The sequence below is a fragment of the Aptenodytes patagonicus genome, chromosome 12, assembly GCF_965638725.1.
Source record: "Aptenodytes patagonicus chromosome 12, bAptPat1.pri.cur, whole genome shotgun sequence".
Lineage (NCBI taxonomy): Eukaryota > Metazoa > Chordata > Aves > Sphenisciformes > Spheniscidae > Aptenodytes > Aptenodytes patagonicus.
In genome coordinates this window covers 400,546-422,710 of record NC_134960.1, presented here as the reverse complement: position 1 = coordinate 422,710, position 22,165 = coordinate 400,546, and the positions used below count along the sequence as shown (strand labels likewise).

Below are 22,165 nucleotides of genomic sequence, written 5' to 3'. Positions count from 1 at the left end.
ATGAGAACTCCAGTCTATCTGGGATAGGAAAGGTTTTTGTGACCAGAGCACAAAGACTAGGTGATTTTGATTCAACCAACAGCTCTGTTAACAGTTATTTTGTGAAACCAGGGCAAGGCATTTCACCACTTTAGTCTTCCACCTCTCTTTCTGCAGGGATAGGAAAACGTACTGTGGACAGCAGGAGGGGAAGTATTTTGATTGTATCTCCAAACAACCAAGGAAAAGGAACTAATAAAGAAGTCTCTCAATAGACACATAAGGTTTGAAATTACTATTCTCCTGCGCTGGGCATCCCAGCATCAGCACACATCTGGAAAGTCATACTACATTTACTGATCTCTCATGCACTGTGCACAACCTAAGGCACAGTGAAGAGCAACACTTCCACACCAAGCTGATGAAGTGATCGCTGAGAAAGCCAAAAGATACAGTTAACCTCCCCATGTTTTTTCCACATCACAACAACCAGATATGCCCATACTTCCCAATCTTCCTTCAATGGCTACAGTCTTGCCTGTCACACTGTCACACGTAGCTTTTGACCAGGCTTTTCCAACTCAGGTTGGGAGTAATTCCCACAGCAATTTATCTTGCACAAACACATGCACCCCTCACTCATGCTCCTGGCTTCTCCACTAAAACAGCTATCCTAGAAAAGACCAGAAATTGCTGCAAACAGATACAAGAGGCAAACTGTGGTTCTTCAGATGTTATTGTCAGCAAGTAACTACCAATTCCATCTGCAGCGCTGTTGAATACAAGAGGAACCAGGAGGGAGTGTTTGGGCATTTCCAGAATCACATAAATACTCAAATTTCCAATACATCCTTCACAAAAGCCAAACCTGCCTATTGCTTGGGTGACAGAAGTGAGAAAGGCACTGCTCCCTTCATTTGAGGGCTCAGTCATTGCTAAAGTGCTATCAGCTTTGAGATCTATAGGTGAGTTACCTGCCAGCACAAGGTGGCTCCTATAATTCTCTGTATACTCTTATAGTCCAGACCTCCCTGCAGCTGTGATGCTTTAAAGGTCTCTGAGATATCTTATATCCTAATGGCACAACACAGTCCCAAAAATCTCTCTACTAACAAGTGCAGCTTAGCTGAAATCTGCCATCCCCAGAAGTCGCTATGTGTCCTGACATGCAAGAACAGATTCTGAGGCGGAAATCTAGGAAGGAGGAATAAACAATCAAAACAAGGCCCGGGGGGCGCACAATCTGCAGAAAGGGACAGAAGAGGCTTTGTTCTAGCGGAGACACCATAGCTGAGATTTTCTTTCTGCCATTCCATTGAAAAAGAGAAGACCACCCAACACCTGACTTCACTTCATTGTTTCCCTTGGGCCTCAAAGCATGGGTTCAGGACGTATGGGTCATTTGATCAGAATTCCAGAGCAATCTTCTCCACCCCAACCAGGACACAATAATGCTGCAGAACAGGGCAAGTGAGTCCAGGAAGGTTGTCACCAAGCTGCAGAAGTCAGAGGAGAGAGCTACCTGTAACATCAGCTACACAGACACCACTCACCTGCAGCATTTTCAGCTTCAGCAGGCTGAGGAAAGGATTTAATAGGGAGAAATAAAGCAACTTGTGAGATTTTGTTACCACTGAGGTGAGAAAGTTCCTGCTGGATTGCAGAGGAGCAGGAACAAGCCCTGCATATCGGTAAAGCATATCATAAAGGTCCTTGTAGAAAAAGCCCTAGAGAATGGGAGAAATCCCACCTGCAGCAGTAATGTTGTTGTCACCATGGTGGTCTAAGGTTACAGAAAAGGCAAGATGCGTAAAGCAGTAATATTGCTTATTAAAGTAATTGAATCTGGGTTGACAAAGGAATTTCTCGTTAATGATCTTTGTGCTTCTGTGGGAGCATTTTGTTCACATCTGTACATTAAAAAGAATAATGAAGCTCAAGTGCTTTGTTTTTTCTTTTTCTTCAAGGGGCCAAAGCTGTCCTCAGGGGGAAAAACAAGAGCTGTACAAAGCCAGCAGAAAGCCATCAACAAGATGAAAGACCTGATCGCTTTCCCAGAGGAAAGCCCCACGCAGCCTCCTTTAGGGACGGCCCGGGGAAAGCAGCTGCACCCGGCAGAGGAAGGCACAAGCTGGATCAGAGCACGAAAGCCCCGAAGAGAGGTCAGCACAGAGAGGCATCGGTGGGACCCCGGGGAGTAGGGCTCCCTGCACTTTCAAAGAAAACATGTCAGCCAGCCTCTTTCTTCTCGCTGAGAGTTAGCACGACTGTGCCGTGCTGGCGGTAGGTGTGGTCCCTGCGCTACTGCGCCAGCGACCGCCGCACCTGATGCGGCAAGACAGGAGAACAGCTCCGAGATGCAGCGGGTGGCACCGAGCGCGGAGAACGCCCTGCGGGCCAGCCGAGGCATTCGCTGGACAGCACCCCCCGCCCGCGGCGGCTCCTGCCCGGCCGCTCTCCGCCCCGGCCGCGCTCCGGGACAGCGGGGGACCCGCGCCTGAGCCGCGCTCCTGGCCCCGCCGCGCACCGGGAACGGCCGCCCGCGGCACGGGCAGGCGGGACGGCAGTGGGAGCCCGTTCCCCGCCGGCGCCCCCGGCCCCGCTCGGAGGGAAGCCCGCCCGCGCGATGGGCTCGCCGTGCCGGTCTGCGCCCGGGCGGGTCACCGCGCCCGCCCGGCTAGGCGGCTCTGCGGGAGGCTGCCCCGGGCGGCTGCCGGATTGCTCCAGGCGGGGACGCCGGCAATGCCCGGGGAGCGGGTGCCGCCAGGCACCGGCCGCCGCAGAAGCTCCAACCAGGGCTGAGCCCTCCGGGGCGCGACTCTGCCCAGCCTGGGGCGACTGGCGGAGCCGGGACACCTGCGCGGGCGGCGGGCTGGGCCGCGGCTCTTTGTCTGCGCGCCGCCGCCGCCCCGGTCCGGCCCGCAGCGCCGGACACCGGCACCGTGCTTCCCGGCCGCCCGAGCACCGCCGCCCGCCCCGCGCTCCCCGGCCGCCCCGCGGGGAGCTCGGCACCGGCAGCGCCCCCCCGCACATCCCGCCTTGCCCTGCCCTGCCCTGCCCTGCCCTGCCCCGCCCGCGGCACCCACCGTGATGCGCGGGATGTTCTTCTTGCCCTGGTACGACATGGCGCCGCCCGCCCGGCCCGACCCGCCGCCGCCTGCGCTGCCCTCCGCGCCGGCTCCGCACAAAGGCAAGTCGAGCCCGAGCCCAAGCCCGCCGCCCGCCGTGCCAGCCGCCACCGGGGACGGCCGCCCGCCCCGCCCCGCCCACAACGCCGCCCGCGACCGCCAGGGGGCGCCCCGCCACCGGGCACCGCTCCCCGCGCACCGGGTACTGGGCTCCGGCACCGCTCCCACTGCACTGCACACCGGGCATCGGGTACTGGGCTCCGGGCACTGCTCCCCGCACACCGGGCACCGGGTACTGGGCTCCGGCACCGCTCCCAGTGCACTGCACACCGGGCATCGGGTACTGGGCTCCAGGCACCGCTCCCAGTGCACTGCACACCGGGCACCACTCCCCGCACACAACTCACTGTGCACCGTGCACCAAGCAGGTCCCGCCACCCTCCGCATGCCAGGTGCTGGGCACCGGCACCAGGTACCTGACACCCGATATGGCCCACCATGCAGCCAGCCCCAGGTAGAGCCCAGCCTCCAGGCCTGTGCCCCTCCACCAGGGAAGCCCTGAGCTTGGGGTAGCTGCGCAGGGGTCGCGCAGCCGGCCCATGCAGGGCCAGGTCTGAACCCAGGTCCAGCCCGCAGAGAGGGTAACCGGGGGAGCAGGCCACAAACAGGGGTCTTCGCAAGCTGAAACTTTTCCACATAATAATAGTGATAAAAAATGAGAGAGATTTCTAAAAGAATGGATTTTCTGGTAGTGCTGGAGTGCATTTGGATCACCTTAAACTTTCTTTCACAACCACAAGAATTGGAAACATTTAAAAAAAATAAAATGCACTACACATCTGACTGGGAATCTTGTGTCCTATGTAAACACTAAGAGTGTTGGCAGCACTAAGGACTTCTGTATTTCCTCAGCTGTGGTCTTGGTAGGAAGGTTTAAACTGTGGAATTGGTTACAAGTATTCAGCGTGTGCTGAGACAGACGATGCTGGGCCTGGGACGCCAGGACTGGGCCAGCTGGAGTTGTGCTATGATGGATGGGAAGAACATGTCTGCCCTCTCCTGTCTGACGCCATCCACAATGCTGCCAGCAGGTCCGCTGCCCTGCAGAGCCATGGCCAGGCCTGAATCTCACTTTTTCCCAGGCCAGCTGCGACTCCTCTCACATGCAGAGCTCTGAACGCCATCAGTGAGATCTTCCTACAGATCCTGCTGCCAGGCAGCAACTAATGGCGTGTCCTCCACTACCCAAATCTTACAGACACACCTGGCACAGGCATTGCTGTAAATCCGATTTCTAGCTTCTGCTAGAAAAACAAGCTGTCTGACCTGGATGATCAACATTCAACCCTCTAGTTTGCTTTCTGAACTAGAACCTAACTATGGTTTGCAATGGCTGCAGGGGCCTGAAGAGCACTCTGCTCACCACTGCGTGCACAAGCAAAGCAATCTTTGTGGCACAAACCCTGATGCTGCAGCCAACTTTGACTGTTACAAAGCCCTGGGGAAGTGGGTGATCGCAGCGTGGACTGTTCGGAGTGCGTGCTCTGCTGCCGGGGTTCAGTGGAGGGTCACACTCCATAGTGTTAATTACATGTTCTTGCTGAAGGGTTTAAGAAGTACATAGATTGGTATGGCAGCTCTCCCCTACCACAAGCTTTGATGTCTCCACTGGCTCAGTAATCCAGCCCAAAACTTTTATTACTCACCGAGTCTGTTACTCCGTGTGTGCTTCCGCTAAAGGTCTTAGAAAGTTTTACTGAATACACATTTATTCTAAACCCAAAATGCTTTCACTAGCTTAAAGTGAAAGTCAGCAGCTTCTCAATAACCTATTTATTACTGCCATGACTACAAGGGTATCTGCAAAATCACATGGGCTGGTTGGCCCAGCTGTACCGCTGCCTGCTGCCTCCCTTCCCCCAGCTCCCGTGCTGCTGCCTGTGAGCTAGTGCATCCCAGCAGTCGGCAGGAGATGGGCTGAAAGCAGGGAGGTGTCTGCAAGCACAAGGCGTCAGGAAGCTCCCAGGGGGAGCAGGGCTATGCCGGAGCCTCTGTGACCGAGGAGGGTGTGGGGAGGAGATAAGGTACCAGACCATACCGTTCTTGCCACAACGCCACGATGCTTCAAGAACAGGTCCTGGTCTCTACTGAAATTAGACTGGCTGGGGCTGGGACGTTGAGAAAGACCCTCGACTCTATCGCCAAACCTCCTGAAACTTCACTCACCCATTTTCCAGAAAGTTTAAGAGTATCCCCGTGCTGGCTGGTACCATGTTACTTTGTCTGGAGTAGCAGTTAATTAGTTAATAATAGATAAATGACTATGCAGACAGATGCTGCTGACTTGAGCACTTGGGCAGTTTCAAGAGCCGAGCTTGCATCAGCCCTCTGGATGCTGGCCAACCACACTGACTTCAGACCCTTCTTTTGAAGAGATGTGCTTTCCTCCTGGTTGCTATGTGACACTCGCACAAATACACAGTAAAACATGCTGCCCTGGGCCCAAAACATTCAAAATTGAAAGATTTTTTTTTTCCATAGCACCTCTTCCAGGTGCAGTCAGCAAGGTGTTACTCGCATGCTTCAAAACATCCTCAACATGAACCATTTGAAAGTTATTTTAAAATGGCAACACTCTTACAGCTCATAACCTCCTCAAAAACACCTACAGTGATAACATGGCACTAGATGTTTGTGGACAGCCATGATGGCTGACAGGAGCATGACGAGGAACACCAGCAGTGTGAACACAGAGTAGAAGGTGTGTGTTGCTGCAAGGACTTTGTCACCAAAATAAGCCCAGCTCTGACTGTGGTCTGTCAATGCTCAGCAGCCAGGCTCAACACCTGTCTGTAAAGACCAGGATGCTGCTGACCCAGCGCTAATGCAAAGGATGAAAGCAGATCTCACCAGCCCTACATGGCTGTGATCAACAGCTCTTACAGACAGGCACAACCAAGGTACAGTGCATATAACCAGTCATGGAATAATCAGAGCTCAAATATCATAATGTTCAGCAGACTTGCCAGGACAGCCCATCCCCACGCATGCAGTCTCCTCCTCCCCATATGTATTATTTGCATAAAACCATCCCCTCTTCTCTCCTAGCAGATGAGTTTTCAGGGGCTGAGCTACCTCAGGACACAGTGAATCCAAGAGATGGAAACACTGCAGCTGGTGCACCCTCTCCAGATGGAACCTCTGGCAGGATGCAGTGTCTCAAGAGGTTGGCCACACACTCCTACCCCAGTGCACCAGGAACTTCCACCACACACAAACTTCAGAGAAGCTTTTCTTGTGCTCGTGCATGCTGTCCCTGGAGGAAGGGGTTTGCTGACCCAGAGCTGTGGCTCTCCCTCCACACTCTTTGTCCCCTTCCCATTGAGATCCATGGGGTCACCCTTACTTCTGTGGGGGAGTCCAGCTTCAAGTGATGAGTGCTCACAAGCATTTGACGATCATGCTATTCAGTGCTGTTGGCTCCAGTTCTCCCAACCTCTGATGTTCAACTTTAGAGCCAGAGCTGGAGGGAACTGGGAAGAGCGCCCACTGGCTCTGTTACTGAGAAACCCTCACAACTACACTGGCTTTCACACCATTCCCACCATCTCCCAGAGGCAACATGGAGCTCTGCAGCCCCTTAAACCCCCACTCTGGAGCAGACATGAGTGGGAAGGAATCTGAAACTCAGCTGCTCGTGCTGGATGCACATGAGGTCTGCCAGGAGGCAGCAGGAGACAGTCTCTCTGTTGTACGAGACAGGTGGCGGGCAGTGACACAAGTTTTTCCGCAGTGGAGCAACTCTGCTTAGTTTTCTCCTGGCTAGAATATACATTGGGACTTTGGCAGTGGAAACAAGGAGGGAAATCAGCAGATGTATGGCCTGAAACAAACTAAACTTCTAGGTCAGCACTTAATGTTTTCAAGGAACCATTACGTTAAAAGCAGTAGGTGTTACTGCCACTCCATCTGGATTACCACATGATTTCAATCACCTGTCCAAACTGACATTAGGGTAGGGAATTGTTCAAGCCAGAATTTATTTGCAGCCTTATTAAGGACTAGAAGTCAGAGCAATTTTAGGACCGTTCCTTTCTTTCTCCTTTGGACTAAGGCGACAGGTGATGCCATCCACAAAATCCTCATCCGAGATGATGCTTCACAGAACCTAACAAAGGCTCTGGAAAAGCAGAAGTCCCCAGAAGGGATTGCCCTTGACCATCAGGAGCCCACAGCAACTCCAGCATGCCCACAGCAAATGCCAAGACAACGTCCCTATCAAAACATCAGTTTCCACCCTGTGGCTTGGGGACACCTTGAGGTTTGTGGACTACCCTACGCTGTCCATACGAGGCAATTAAGAACAGGCCTAACACCAGGGTGCTTTAGTCTACCATACAAGACTCCTAACCTCCACCTATGCTGAAGTGCGACAGTGGCCAGAGAGGGAGGGGAAGGAGCAATTGGTGATGTTGACATGGCATTCATCACAGGCTTTTGCTACCAGTTGCAGCTGAGAGGCCCAGAACTCAACAGGCTTCATGAGTGACCAGATCCCTCATTTCTCTGGAGGAAGCCCACCTCTGGATAGCCAGTGTTCAGAGGCACAATGGAGACTCGGCTCCAGAAAGCATGCCCTGCCCTGCCCGCTTCGAGCCTGCTGCAGGCAGGGGATTCAAGACCACCACCCCAATACCGCTTCTCCCAGGGACATCTGCCTGCAGGCAGGGCTCACGCCCACAGACTGTGAGCAACTCCCTCACAGATCAATTAAATGGACACCTACCACATAACTACATTTCAGCTGTAAAAGCCAGCCAGGCTTTAGTTACTTGCCCTTGGGGGGGGGATAAGAAAAAAAGAGCACCTTGAATTTCTTTTGGATGGTGACAAAAACTTACATTTCAAAAATATCTAATGACAGCAGGACCTAACTGCTACTTTCAAAAGTGACTTAAACTCCTGGGCATGGACATACTTATGTGGCTAACTGCCTCTGGGAAATCAGTTGGTAGCCTCATGCCTACATCCCTCGGGACCCCAGCCGTGCTGGAGCAAGCCTGCCTTTGGCTCCCGGCTGCCTCTCCTTCAGACAACGGGATGTTGGTGCTTTTGCAAACATCCCCCAGGATTCCCACAGTCTGAACAGGACTGCAGGGCCTCCGAGAGCTGACCAACCCCAGACTGCAAAGACTGACCCATCCCTGCACCAAAGCAGGGGAGTCTCACCCCCACAGAACAGCTCCTGCACCCCACATGCATGCAGAGAAGGTGTCCAGGCGAGGGAGAAGCTGTTTCTTCTCTTTGCCAGAAATAAATGAGGTTGAAACCAAACATGTCAAATGGAATATTCTAATATGTGCACACGAGTGACTGCTGCTTCAGGGCCTATTAATTCAATTACACCCTCATCCTGCAGAGCAATGAAGTGCCCTTGAGTTGGGTGGCTCAACAAGTGCTTTTCCTTTCCTGGGGCTGGGTCCACTCAGCGACCCGCAGGAGGGCAAGGCTGGGAGGGAGCTGCCAGCCACAGAGGCTGGCCCAGTGGGCTGTGGGACCGGGCACTGCCGGGGCCCCTGTCCCTCTGCTCAGCACCACTACCAGCATCAGCAGCGACCGGGTGAGACATTTCACCCCTGCCAGCTCCGGAGGATAATCGCCTCTCTCCACCTCCTCCCTTCAAAGGCACGATGGAAATGCGGAGAGCCCAGCAGAGCGGTGCATATGCCCCAGTTTTGTTACCGATTATGTACATTAACAATTCCCTGTCTTTCTCTCACACTCCCCCTTTTCCAAGCCTCCAGGTTTCTGCTCCCCGGTTCCCTTCCCAGCTGATGTCTTCCTTCTCTGCACTGCTTGCCTAGCAAGCCTCGGAAGAGCCAACCTAGGCTGAAAAACAAAACCGAGCTGAGGACATGCAGCAGCGCTCCCAGGGCGAGGCTTGCTGGGAGCCAGCGCAGGCACCTGGGGGATGTCAAATCACCCTCCTCTCCCAGAGCAGGCAGCAGCTCCTCAGGCGAGAAGTGGCCTGTGTTGGGGCAGGGGCTCCCCGAACCCGCAGCTGGGATGGTCCAGGGCTGAGCTCTGCAAGAGCTCCTTGCTGCCCTGGCTGCAGGGTTAGCACAAAGGGAGCCGCTCTTCCCCAGGCAGGCTGGTAACGGGAAATACTCATGAACCGCTGCTGCCCAGGGGGGCTGAAGCTGCTCTCCCTCACAGCTCCCAGCCCCACCACAGGCCCTGCAGGACGAGCTGCGGGAAGGATGCGGTGCTCCCAACAGGCGGCAGGGAGGAAGGGCTAGGGAAACTGCACAGCCCAGAGGGGAGCGGAAAGCTCCCAGGCTCACAGCAGAAATAACACCAGGAAAAAAGGGAGGGGAAAGGAACACGAGAGCAAGAAGATGGCGGCACTCGGCTTGCAGAACTCAAGGGTATATGGCAGCAAAACTTGAATCTGTAAATGGCCTCGGGGGCTCAAGGGCTTAAAACCTGAGTGCAGAAGTAGGGTCCAAACTAAAGCAGCAGTACAGTAAAAAAGAAGTAGCGGAGCATACAGCCAGGCTTGCAGGAAAAAATCAGAGGTACCCCAACAGGCATTTAATTCGCAGTCAGAATTGTTCTTCCTCCATCCAGCCCTTAGCCCGGCAGAGACTCCCCGTGCCAGCAGGGTGCTTCTGCCACAGGATGTCACCAGAGCGCAGGGCCAGACCCTCTGGGACCCACAGCTTGTGCAGCTGCTGCAGGGTGCTGTTGCCACCCTCCCTGTCCCCCCTGCAGCCCTTCTCCCACCCACCAGTGCCTCCGACAGCCCCAGCCCCATGGCCTGCCCCACGGACATGAGACACCCAACCTGGACAGGATCCTCCCAGCAACGCTAAGACAAGGAGGCTCTTGGCCAAGTGGGTGGTGATCGAGGACACCAAAGAAATGCTTAAAATAGCTCTTCAGTCTTCAGCCATGAGCAGAAGCCCTGATTCAGGCTGCTGTGCTGTCAGAGCAAAGAGCCCCACAAAAAAAGAAAGTCCAGGGACATCAAGACCTCACTGCATCCCCTGTGGGAGGTCTGATACCCCCAGCCAGCAGACACAGGGAGCACACAGGTACCCCTTCTCTAATTGGCAAAAGCCAGGCTAACGAGAGCACCCCTCTCCACAGGCATCTCTAAAATTGTAAGGTACGCGGCTGGGGTTGGCTCCTGCCAGCAGCCTGGCTCAGGTGACTGGAAGCATCATCTATTTTACATCCCAGAGAAAACCAGATGCTGTAAACCACAGACAGACCCAAACCCCACCCATGAACAGATCCAGACTCATGCCACGTGCAGGATAAGTGCAGCTGTGACGGTGGCACAGCTCTTCTCCCACATGGGATCAGAGCATGTGCTGCATCCGATGATGGTAGCTCAGTCCCTTCTGCCTCTCTCCTCACTCCCTCATACATCAGTGTCCAACATGATGGGAAGGTTTGAGCCAAATTCAGGTCCCTCCTCACTTCTTTAATGTGTTATGTTGAGAAACAGGATTTTTACTAGGTTCAGCTATACCTGTTGTTTCCTTTCTCCACTGACACAGAACTTCTGTGAAGCTTTTTTGTGCACTTTGAACTCACTTTACCTCATCCTAACAAAAGCATAGGCATTGTGACCCACTCTGTGCGACACAGGGCAGCCTGCAGACAGCTCTCCAGGGATGACTGCCAAAGCAGCAGCTACTCAAGCATTTCCAGGCACACCAGGTACCCACACCACTGGACCATGGCTGGGACAGGGTCTTGGCAGGTGCCCAAGCACAGAGCAAGGATCTCGGGTCACTGCTGTGACACAGCAGACATCCCTGTGTGTCCACGACAGGCACAGGGATGCCTTAAAGCTCTCCCTGGAGCACTACCCCAGAGTCCTGTGACAGTCACAGGCACCAGCAAAGTAAGACGCTATTAACGATCACGGCTGCTGCAAACAAAGAGAGCACAGCATGCGTGGCTGCTTTGTCATCTCATGATCTTTAATCCAATCTCAGTGTTCTTGAGGCCTGACCCATGGCAGCATGGCCAGGGATGCAGGCTTTCATGGCACAAGCTGACAATCCTGTTCTTTAGGACACATCCTGCAGCCTCCACAACGACGCCTGCAGCCACACCAGCATCCGGGATGGGGCAGCGAGCTATCTGGATGTCGTGCTGCCTGTTGCAATGGGGACAATGGCACACAGCACCAATCCGCTGGGGATGCCTGCTCCTGCTGCAGGCAGCTGCATCCCTCCCTCCTTTTTGCTGTGCCTGGGCCAGAGGAGACTGCTCACCCTGAAAGGTCATCCCTGGCAAAACGCTCATGCCAAGCCTAGAGGGAGATGGCTTTCACTTCACACTTAGCTCCCTCCATGGGGTGAGCTTTGGCTATGCAAAAGCATCTGGATTTCCACTGAAATGACTCAATTCCCTCAGAGTGTGGATGGGCCAGCCTGAGACAGTGAAATACAGGCACCCATTTTGTCTCCTTCAGCGTGTGGAGCAAGGACTAGAAAGGTCTGAGCTCTCTGCTCAGCATCACTTCTTTTCCCCCCTCAGCTGAATGGAAACACCCGTTATCAGATCCAAATCCATGTGTTGTAAAATGGAGCTTGGCTGTTCCCAGCAGAGCAATGGGAAAGATGCTGCTGGATCCGATCCGCAGCCAAGAGCCAGCCCAGCTGAACAAGCCAAGGTCCAGCTATATTTTCCAGCTTCTCAGCCCTGTCTCCAGGAAGGCTGCTGGCTCGTTTGTTTTTTTGTTTCTTCCTCCCATTTCATCCAGCCACCCATAGCAACTGCTCCCCAGCAGAAAAATCAACCTTCTCCACTTTCCACCTCTTTGCAGAGATGACAATGCAAGGGGTCCATGGAGGGAAAGCTTTCGCCTGAAGTAAAGCGACAGAGCAAACACAGCTCTAGCTGGTCTCTGTCATAGTTTTCCTCGGGACTAGGGCTGACCATTAGTGACCAGCTTTGCGCTCACCCAGACCACCACTGGAGAGTAGGCTACACATATGAAAGTACTTTTCTGGGTCTCATCACAAAACCTCCTTGTTTTGATGCCATTTGCAATGGCATCTACATTTTACAGTCTTTCTCTAGGTCTGTTTGCTTGCACTTTTCAGAGCTGAATCTCTTTTTGTCATTCCCGACCCGCACCTCTGAGTCCTCAAGACCACGTTGGGATCGTTCCTCCCCAGGCAGCATTTACAACATCACTGTCACCTGCACACATGCTGTACCTCTCCTTCCAGGTCACTGGATAAGAGTGATAAGTGTCACTTCTAACACAGATGCATACAGCTTCCCACTAAACAGTTCATACACCCTCCCTTTAAGCCCCACACAATTTTCCTATGGAGTTGTATCTGCCTAGTCAATTTGCAAGCTCACGCTCCAGTGCTGGCAGCCCAGCTGACAGGCTATGCACAGGGTCAGGCCGTTTCCAAGTCCCCTCCCTTCGCACACAAGAGCTCAGTTTCTTCCAGGCTGCCTTGATCCACGCGTCCGGTGCGGAGGGTGCCAGCAGCCAGCCACCAGTCCAACTGCTGTGGGACTTCGGCTGCCCGGGCGGGACGGCAAGCAAAACCTTTCTGCAAAAGCGAAGCAGCATGAGAGCCCACCAAGCTCCCTGCTCGCCCTGCCCGGGAGGAGGCCGCTGCCAGGCGCACAGTGCAAGAAGAGCAGAGCAGCGTAGCAGCTGAGTGATACAGAAAAGCTGCTGAGCTACAACCCCGGGACTCCGCTGAATCCTCCTGGAAGACCCATGTCTTGGCAGCTGCCTGTCTGCCAGCAAGACACTGTTGTTAGGAAACAAAATCCCCCAAAAGCCTAGTCCACCTTGCTGGTGGCACGCCTGGCACATATCAGAGACAAACACTCCTCCCACCTGGTGGACAGGCCGAGCTGTGGTTGTCCTGGCCTGTTGGAGGTACCGACATCTTAGATAAAAAGAAAAGGAAAAGATTATTTTGGACAGAGCCAACTACTTTGCTGCAGCCAAACCACAATGTTTCATTTCAGTTTAAACCTACTGCAGTTTGCATTTGACACTTTCAACTATGTTCATAAAAAACGCTTAGAGGAGTTTCCAACACAACAAAGCCTCTTCCAAGCGAGAAAGCAGTGAGTCTTGCCTTGCAAAACTCAAAATGTTTAGCTACTTCTCAGAATTTTTCATTGTTTTCCTTTTTTTCCTAAAATGGGCATCTCAAAAGTCACACAAATTTGCAAGAACAAGAAATGTCCATGTGGCTCATGTAGTTTGTTTGGCTCCCACAGTATATCTGTCGGTTGAATGCTACCTGCCAGGAGGCTCCCAGCCACACCTCCGTGCTGCAGCTGACCATGCACAGCTCCAACACCGCCATCCCTGCTCGAGTACCAGCCCGGCTGCCCCACAGTGATACAGGCTACAGCAGCTTCCCTGGGGACGGCAGGGCACCGAGACGCGGGGACGGGGTGTGCAGCCTCCCAACACAGGCTGCCATCCGCAGCAAGCACCAAGCGACAGAGGGGACAGCGGCCCATCATGTCAGGCCCTGCCCAGCCCTCGTGCTGGCCGCTCTCCCCCACCCTCATCATCTCCCTCCCAGCCCCCTCGGACAAACGCTCGCACTGCCGACCGATGAGGTACTGCACCAGGAGGCCAGGCGCTTCCTCCAGCTTTTCCTCGAAGCCCCAGAGCAGGAGTCCTGTGGGAGACGGTGGGAAGCCACGCTGTGAGAGGACTGTGACAGCCACAGACACAGGGGACAAGTGTGTTGGGGACCGATGGAGGTTTTCCGTTTCCGCCCTGGCCTGCTCCTCCTGATGGCGGCCTTCCCGGCTCACACCACCAATGATGCTTTCTCTGGGAAATTGTAACTTGTGTTTCTAGCTGCTTCTGCCGTTTAAGTAGCAAACACCCTGCTTTAAACACGGAGGCTGCTGCTGGCTTCGTGTGAAGGGCTGGCACAGGGTGCAGTGAGGCCGCCCGCCACCCCTGTCCCACCACCCCAGACTGCGTTTGGCAAGCTGCACCGATCCCCACCTTGCATGGTTTAACTGGCCCCAAGGAGTTGCTGGAGGAGGCCCTGCTCCGCACGCTCGGCCAGTGGGGCTGTCACACCCGGGCCGAGTGCCAGCAGACACCTTCAGGGACCAGCTCCAAGCCCTGGCCGAGCTGGGAAACAGTGGGCCAGGTGCCAGCGGGCCACGCTCACGGCACGGGACCAGCTCAGGGCAGTGGCAGCCTCGGGGCTGTCCTACAGGCACGGACAGACCCGGGGCTGGAGCCAGGCACTGCGGGCCCCAGCAGGCCCTGGGAGCCAGGCTCCAGCCCAGCTTCTCCTCTGTCCTGCTTGTCTGTCCAGGCTGTTGAGCAGGACCTCCATCATCACTACCTGGGAAGGGTCTTGGCATCTGTCAGGACCACAGACACCTGGGAATCAGCCCTTCATTTCTGAGCCTCACCCTAAAGCCAGCAGCTTGGCAAGGACAGAGGTCCCTCATACCCTGCTGGGCTTCATCGGCCAGAACCACTTCAGAGGAGAAAAGCTGCTGCATTACTGATGCCGTGTCCTGCTGCAGGTGTTTTTCTTGTGGCATCCCCCACCAGAGTACTGAGCGAGCTCACTGCTGGTCTGTGGTCAAGGGAGAAGCAATCTCAGCTACTCTGGAAGCTACTCATGAAAACAGACTTCCTGATGCAGCATCAGGAAATACTATACATGCAGGTCTTTCTGTGTTTTCTGACAACCTCAGAAAAAATATACAATATTAAAAGAAGCATCACCTCTCCTACCTGCTGCAATGGGCTATTGCTAGAGCATCTTGTATACAGTATACTTCGTGGCATGCTTGGTGACGCCCCATTGCTCCCATATAATGTGTCAGAGCTAGGATCTATTATTAGTTGTTAAATGTGGAGAAAAAAACATCACTAGCTTTTTATTTTAAATAAAGAGTCTTTTGGTGTATCATTTTGCAAAGGTAAAGAGCATTATAAACCCTATCATGGACATAGAAAAGAACTCCTTGCCCTGCACAGAAGCCCCTTCTAAACCACCAGACCAGAATCCCTCTAAACGCTGCACGTCCTGGGGTCGTGACACGAAAAGACAGGCACCAGCAGAAATACTCATCTTACAGGTCGTGCCAGCTAGCCAACCCAGTGCCCCTGCCTTTTCAGAGGAGAGAGATCTGCTTCAATAAGGCTGAGAACAGGCTTGACCAATGCGAGACTGAGTGATCAGTCAACCCATCTTTTTTACACCTGGCTGCAAAACCCAGTTTCTTTTCTGCATAAAGGTTCCATAAAGTCCTACATTTTCCCAGGAAAAGCATGAGGTTTTCAAGAACACATCACCCAGAATAACAATTGCAGCATCCTTCCAAAGCCCCGGCTGTGCGAGCTTGGCATGCCGTCACAGTGCTTTAAGGATGTGGTGGCCAGGTACCCCCAGTGCCCATGTCTGCCAGACAGCTCCCTGCTCCGACTGTACCACCCACAACACCAGGGCCAGCCGGCTTGCAAAGCTCTGACCACCCCGAGCTGAGAATGAGGACAGAAGGAAACCAAGGACTGTTGCCATAAGGTAGCGTGATAAATCAAACTATTTCCACGTTAGGGTGAGTTTTTTGGTAAAACAAAAGCTTTTCGCAGTATGCAGGAACTCTTCAACTGAATCCCTAATTTCTTTAGAAAACTAGCCCTACCGCATAACTCCCATGAAATCTAATATCTGTGTCTTCTTACACGGGGGTTGGTTTATCAAACCTTGCAGTTTTGCATAACTGCTGGCAATAATCTGTATCCCGGCATGAACAGCCAAAGAACTGACCTCTTACTGTTGTGCTTCAGGCATCAGATTTCTCAAAAAACACAAACAAAAATGTGCAGGATTTTTTTCAATAAAGATCAGTGTATTTAGCATCAAACTCCATGAATTATAATATAGGTTTCACTGTTGTGTTTGCATTGTGCGAGCTAGTTCAGTGGCCTGGGTTTGTCCCTATTGCTTGTAGAAATAGCAGAAATAATGTAACTCCAAACCCTTCTCTTAAAAAAAATAAGTAAAACCAAAACAAAAACCTGTTCTCAGCTCTCTGCTGAAGGGGGTGATACTGAGGTTATGAATTAATGCTATCAAAGTGCTTTATGATCCCTTCCATAAATGCAAAATTTTAAACTGTGCCTAAAAGGCAGTGCACAACTGCAACTTTCAGATCACGCTAAGTTCACTGGTAAGGAAAAGACTGCTGTTGGCTTGCTGTTTCTGCTATAAATTACTGGCAATGGAAACAAAAATCTGAATGCTGAAGTCATAGCCCATTTTACAAGTGTCAGAAAAAGAAAAAAGTAAGAGAGAATCGAGTTAGTTCAAGCTTCCTTCTCCATTTGAGGCAGCCCTGCATGTCTTTCCAGGATTTATCACTAACTGAATCTGAGTGGTGTCACACAGCTGGACACAACGAGGCATGTGTGACACTGGCTACCTCCACGAGAAAGTCAAGGACTGGCTCCAGCGGGTCTTCTGGAGGGGACAAACCCCTCACCTGCTTTCGCTACCCAGTAGTTTCCCTCACGCTCCTGGCTCCTGCAAAGGGCGGGAGCCTCCTTCTCCTCCTCCCCGGCCGCCAGGCTGATGGAGCTGCCCCAGCCCACGGTGAAGCTGCAATCCCGTGTTTGCGGGACCACAGCCAGTTGCCTTGGAAATGACGACTTCACTGCAGAACCACGCAGCCAGACAGGACGAAACGTCTGGGGGTGAGCGTAACAAGCTGAGTGCTCCTGCCTGTGTTACTGAGCAGGAGAATGAAAAAGCAGGGTCTCTGCACGGCTGAGCAGCAAGGAGGTACATGGAAGAGGCTACCACAGACTTCTGGTTTACCTTCTTCCCAGGCATGGAGCACAGAGGCATCCCTTTGCCAAGTAAAGCTCCTTCCCTGCTCCTCAAAGCAAGTGGTGCAGCTCTCCAGTATCTATTCACACATTACTAGCCCTCGGTGAGCATCCTTACCACAGGAATTCAGAGGGTGTTGTCTGCGACCTACAGAGAAACTCTCTTTGACTTCATTAAAGTAAAATAAGCATTGTAATCCACTCTGGTTAGACAAATGGCATGGCAGCTCTCGAGGAAAACTGCAGGAAACTTCACAAGGATAGAGTCCACATAGGCTATTACTGACAGAAACCTGCACCGAGTTAAATCGTTCTTGTTAAATAAGGTCTCTGCGAATAGTCTAGATCAGAGCAGAATCTGTCCCCCCCCAACGTTGTTCCTCCAAATCTTAAGTGTTCTGCAACAACAACCCTTGCTGTAGCAGATCCTCGTACCATGGAAAGCAGCCTCCTGCTTTTAGCAAAGAGCACCTGAAAGGCACATCTCCTGTTCGGGCGAGTCTTGCACCAGGATCAGGCACTGGGATGTGGCCGAGTCCAGAAAGCCCATCTGTCTGCACAGGCAGGCAACAGCCTCCATAGCCAGGGCCTCCTCTAGCAGTCACCCCTGGCCCCCTGCCCAATGACCAGTCACTCTCCCTGTCCCTGCATCAACTGGCAAAGCTCAAATTCCCACTGATGAAGCAAAGGTATGGCACCTAACTGCTCTTCACCGTACCCCTTGCTGTAGTGTAACTATGGCTTCACTGTGCCCGAATCCACAGCTCAGTTTTTGTCCTTCCAATAGACTTCGTGATAAAGCAAAGTGAGGTTAAAACATCTACCTGGGCCTGTACTACACTGATAGGTTGTATGACATCACATGTTATCACCGGGCATTTATACATTGCAGTTGTCTTCTTGCAGAAATGCTGGTGGTTTAATTGTAATTAAACCATGTTGCCATTACAAGGAAGGGAAAGGAAGGGAAAGGAAGGGGAAGGAAGGGGAAGGAAGGGGAAGGAAGGGGAAGGAAGGGGAAGGAAGGGGAAGGAAGGGGAAGGAAGGGGAAGGAAGGGGAAGGAAGGGGAAGGAAGGGGAAGGAAGGGGAAGGAAGGGGAAGGAAGGGGAAGGAAGGGGAAGGAAGGGGAAGGAAGGGGAAGGAAGGGGAAGGAAGGGGAAGGAAGGGGAAGGAAAAAGAGGTGTGTTGGTCTGCTGTACTTCCAAGAAACTGCTCACTGCAAAAATCAGGAGACGCAACTCTGTCTGCTGCCCTGTGCACAGGCAAGTCTCTTACTCTCAGCTTTCCTAATAAGTTGCTTGGTCAAGAGTAGATGACTTAACCTCTCTCTCTGTTTCTTAATCTGTGAAATTATTCAAAGAAATTCGATTTGCCTTGACAAAAGACCCTTTGTGTGCTCTGAATCTGCAGAGTTCAATACAAGCAAACTCTCTGTGGCTGTGCAGGCACACAGCGTGGCTCAGTACACACGACGGGCATTTCCCAGTAGGACTGTCGTATTCTGGACACCCCTAAACTTGAAAGTTGTAGTACCAAGTCATATGATTCCTTCTAGCTGTGTACGCACAAAAACGCTTATGAAGCCTCCCACTGTCTTAGACACAACGTGCAGATAAAAAGGGTTTGGTTCCTGATGCTTATCAGGTGGAAGACCTCAGAGGAAGAAATCTAGGAGTAGAAATCATCAGGAATAGAGGAACTGTTGAAGGAAAACCTCAGCTACAAAACTCCAGAGATAAGGGTCTACATAAGACCTTAAAAGGGAATGAGACTGTTTCGAATTTTTGGTACAGCTAATAAAGAAAAGCTCATAGCAAAGCCTGCAGACAGGCCACCGTGAGTTTCTGTTTCTTTTCCAACAAGCAGCAGCATAAAATTGTTAATGCAGTGGTCAGTTCTGCAGCTGCTATTCAAACCATATGGACAAGGTCAGTACTGATAGGAATAATGTTAATTTTGTTCCTGACTATGTAAAAAGGGCTGTAAAGGAGCAAAGCTCAAGAACAGGAACCAAATAGTGTGCCAGTAAGAAACCAAAATGCAGAAGCTGAAGAAATTAAAGTACAATGAAGAAACCTCAAAGCAACCCGCTGCCTAGCTAGAAGTTCCTACAGAAGACTGCAGACGTTAAGGACAGCCTGATACTTTTCCCCAAAACCAAAGCAGGCCAAGTCATTGCACTTCAGTGCTTCTGCTCCCATCAGGCTCTAGCTGGTGAGGTTAGTCCTCCAGATCACAAACGTTTGCAGTTTATCAAGGTTCGCACTCTGGACACAAGCTGAGGTTTCTGCAGAACCCCCAGTCAACCACACCACTTTTTCAGGCTAAGCTGCAGGCTCGCTATTTACCTCAGTGATTTTTGCTTCCATTTTTAAAAATGGGGTTTATTAATTTGCCCTGTTCACCCTTGAAAACCAGTGCCCCTAAGACAACTATTTACTAAAAAGTTCAGCCCCAAATGAACTCGTCGACCAACAGGCCAGCTAGTGGCCTTTCTTGCCTCACATGTAAATGAGCAACAGGCTCACTGAAATCCCAGCTGAGGAATTTACTCAACACTATTAACTTAATCGTCTTCCTGCCAAACTCACGCTGGTGTAAATGGGACTAGAACCAAAAAGTCAAGCAATCTCAACTTCTGGCAGACAGATCTATGCTGCAGAGATGGATGAATCTGATTATGACGTTGAGTTTGGCGTAAGTTGAGAAACTTGTGCCTGATGATACCTTCAGTAATGCCACTTCCAGATCAATGTGATGTCCCTCACTTCTGATACTACTTCTGATTTGTGTCAATGTGAAATAAGGATCAGCCTGCCTTGGAGTAACAACTCCAAAATCCCCCCTTTTTTTTTTCGGGGGGGGGGGGGGGGCGGTATTCTTTCATACAAATATAAAAAGAGCAACTGTAGTAAAGCGAGTCAGCCACTCTAACGCTGAGCTTTACCGCTCCCGGTAACGCGGTGAGGACCCTTTGATTCTATTGGCGAGAACCTCCGACATCCCGCTCCGCAGGCAGGATCTCTGCACGCCGGAGGATGCCAGCAAAGCCCTCCCTTCCCGTGAGGAAACGCAGGAGGACACTGCGGACCGCCGGGGCGGAGAAGCCCACTGCCGGCACCGTAGCGGCGGCCCGCACCGCCTGCGGCTCCTCCTGGTCGTGCCCCGGGGGCGAGCGACGGGCAGCGCCCCTCGGCCCCGCGCCCCGGGGGCCGGAGCCGCCCCACCTCCGCCCCGCCGGGCAGCACCGCCCCGAGTCCCAGCGCCGGGGTCCCAGGACCAGCCCCGGCGCCCCCGCCCCGCGCCCCCGCCGCGCCGGCCCGGCCCCTACCCTATCGTCCGCGGGGGCCGGGTCCTGGAGCCGCTCCTCGTCGGAGGCGGCGCGGAGCTCGCCGGTGTCCGAGTCGGGGCCGAGGGCCGAGCCGGGCTCGGGGCCGGGGCCGGGGCCGGGCTCGGGGCGGGCGGGCGGCGGGGCGCGGCGCTGCCCGACGCGCAGCGCGCCGAAATCCAGGGTCTTGCTCTCGAAGGCGCCTTCGACGCTGCAGAAGAGCCCGCCGCGCTTCTGCCGGGGCACCGCCGCCGCGCCCGGTCGCGCCAGGTACACCGGCAGCTCCTCGCCGCCACGCCGCCCGCCCGCCGCCATGCCCTCCGCGCCGACGGGACGGGACGGGGCCGCGGTCGCGGGCGGCTCCGCGCGGGGCGTGGCTGGCGGGGGCTCCTCGGCGGGGCGGGGCGGGGCGCGGGGCGGGCTCGGCGGTGCCGGCAGCCGGGCAGGGCGGGCCCGCTCACCGGCGTCTCCTGTGGTAGCGGCGCGGAGCTGGGCTCCCGGGCGGCGGCGGCGAGCGCTCCGCAGCAGTGCGGCCGGTCGCATTCAGCTGCCGGCGCGGGGAGAGCACGCCCGCTCCCGCCACCGGTCTGGCGGAGCCCGAGCCCGGCGCGCCCGCCGGTGGTGGCGGGAGAGGGCGCGTTGCGCGGCGGCTCTGAGCGCCGGCTGGGACAGCCACGTGCACGGCGGACCCAGGCGGGGCCCCGGCGACGGGCGGGACACGAGCAGCCGCCTCCCCGCCCGGCCCCGAGGCCGGCTGCTCCTGCGTCCCCCGGGGCAGGGCGGTGTGCTGGTGCGCTGCTCCGGTACCGCCGCCGGCTGCCGGGGGGCTGCAGCGGTGAGCTGCCACCAGCCGCGTTCCCAGGACGCGTCTCCAACCTCTCGGGGACAGAGAGCGGGGACTCGACAGGGAAATGCAGAGAGGATCTCGCTGCTGGCTTTGCCAATAGTGTTCATCGCTGCTTGCGCTCAACAAATGGGCTTGTGCATAAATGCACCGGCAGCAGGCTTGGCACGCTCATGAGTTTTTGCCCTTGCAGGTAACTGGGTGCTGCCTGCAAACAGGCGTTCATTCATAGGCCTGAGGCTGTATGTCATTCCGCTTGGGCTGCAGTCCCTGGTTAGCCACTTTGGTCAGGCGTACATTACAGCTACACACAAGCAATGTCAGCTGCACAAAGGCTTAACTGTTAACACGTGCACACGCATGTTCCTGTCATGCAAACACAACCAGACACAACTGCACAAGCAAGCTCCATGTATTCGCTAATTTAAGGTGTTGCTTTGAGAACTCCATTGCAACTTCATTGCAAAAGTATAGTAGGTCTGAAGGACAGAAGGACAGCCAAGGCTGAGTCTTAAATACGCTAATGGCTATGTAACTGAGTAGCAGCCTGTCAAATCTATCATGCAGCACCGAAACTGCAGGCTTGACTTAAAACTCTTTTTCCAAGTGCTCATTTCTTTATATAGAACAAGTGTACATAGTACCTGGGCACAACATCCTGTCAAGTACTTTCTCACAGCACCTATTTGTGTTACGAGATGTTGTCAGGTATGCTTTTTCCAACCTTTTTTGTGAAAACAAAGCAATGCCATTGTCTCTGCTAGTCCTCTGAGGACTGGTGGTTCTCACTTACTGAAAAATTCACATGGAGCCTGACCCATCGTGGAGAACAATGACCCTGTGATTATGCCTGGAGAGGGAGTCTGTGGGCACTGGCTGACAGAGGCTTGACGTTATGAGGGAGGAAACGGTTTGGGATTGTTTCCTTCCTTTTGCACTCTGGGAAGCAGTCTGCTTTTGTAACTGGACTTGTACCAGTGTCATTAACTCTGTCCCT

General features: G+C 53.7%; 1 protein-coding gene across 2 annotated transcripts in view; it reads right to left on the bottom strand.

Annotated features, from left to right (window-relative positions):
* Positions 1–20,639, bottom strand: part of DPYSL3 (dihydropyrimidinase like 3) — a 42,847-nt gene extending 22,208 nt beyond the window's left edge. The window contains exon 1 of one of the 2 annotated variants that reach the window (XM_076349956.1): positions 20,328–20,639. In XM_076349956.1, the coding sequence (XP_076206071.1) occupies positions 20,328–20,639 (312 nt within the window). Of the gene's footprint in view, positions 1–3,065; positions 3,170–20,327 lie in introns of those variants that run through there. The other variant, XM_076349957.1, reaches the window with a different exon arrangement.
* Positions 20,640–22,165: the final 1,526 nt, after the last annotated feature.